At 40.0% G+C, this 740-nt stretch overlaps 1 protein-coding gene across 1 annotated transcript; it reads left to right on the top strand.

The window, feature by feature from the left end:
* On the top strand, positions 1-740 carry LOC123037095. The gene is made up of 3 exons (XM_044456585.1): positions 1-228; positions 315-460; positions 527-740. Exons 1-3 carry the CDS (start codon positions 76-78, stop codon positions 681-683), a joined length of 456 nt encoding a protein of 151 aa, XP_044312520.1. The 5' UTR covers positions 1-75; the 3' UTR covers positions 684-740.

Genomic DNA, 740 nt, shown 5'->3' with positions numbered 1-740 from the left:
TGAGCTTACTACGGTCTTACTGTCAATCAGCTGGGTTTGTTGACAAACAAAAAACCAAAGTTAAATTAAACGAAAATGTCGAGTTCAAAAAACACAAGCGTGATTTTGGTTGTCGGCATGGTGGCATGTATTGTAGCATTGGAGGAGGAGGACAAAGGACAGCGGCGGAAATATTGGGTGAGCCCATATCTGCAGGAAAGGGCCCTTAAAGGCCGATATGCTTCCGACGTAAGTAATACTGTTCAATAATGTATTAATATTCGTGCACTAAAAAATATTTTCTTATTATTTTAATGTTTCAAAACTTGTTGCAGACTCCCTCAATGTTTTTCGAAAACTTTCCTATGCCTCAGAAGAGTTTTAACACTCTTTTTGGAATGGTGGAGCAGTACCTTATACCGAAACGGAACACTCGCCCAGATGCTATACCAATAAAAGCCAAGTTGGCCATCGTTTTAGAGTAATTAGATTTTAAATATTTAGTCTTAGATAACAATATATTTATATTTTGTATCCCTTCATTTAGATTTCTTGCCTCTGGAGACCTGCAACGCCATATTGGATCAACTTATCGGATCAGTAAGCAACATTTTGGAGTGATTCTCCTCCAGGTGTCTATTGCCATTTCGACTGCTTTGCGGGATGAATTCCCCAAGTGGACGACGGGGAATATGCTGATGTGAGACTCGTCTATGGAGTAGTCCATTGCTTGGGCTCCGTCGCTCTCAGAAAACAAAGAT

Source organism: Drosophila rhopaloa, unplaced genomic scaffold (assembly GCF_018152115.1).
Source record: "Drosophila rhopaloa isolate 14029-0021.01 unplaced genomic scaffold, ASM1815211v1 contig_133, whole genome shotgun sequence".
NCBI lineage: Eukaryota > Metazoa > Arthropoda > Insecta > Diptera > Drosophilidae > Drosophila > Drosophila rhopaloa.
Note: the sequence above shows the minus strand (reverse complement) of the source record. Positions and strands in the feature narration are given on the sequence as shown.

What these genes read in the sequence shown, in the direction of transcription:
- LOC123037095 (XM_044456585.1), top strand. Translation starts at nt 76, where the DNA reads ATGTCGAGTTCAAAAAACACAAGCGTGATTTTGGTTGTCGGCATGGTG. An exon ending in AAGGCCGATATGCTTCCGAC is followed by an intron (nt 229 to 314) that starts GTAAGTAATACT and finishes AACTTGTTGCAG; the next exon opens with ACTCCCTCAATGTTTTTCGA. An exon ending in AAGTTGGCCATCGTTTTAGA is followed by an intron (nt 461 to 526) that starts GTAATTAGATTT and finishes CCCTTCATTTAG; the next exon opens with ATTTCTTGCCTCTGGAGACC.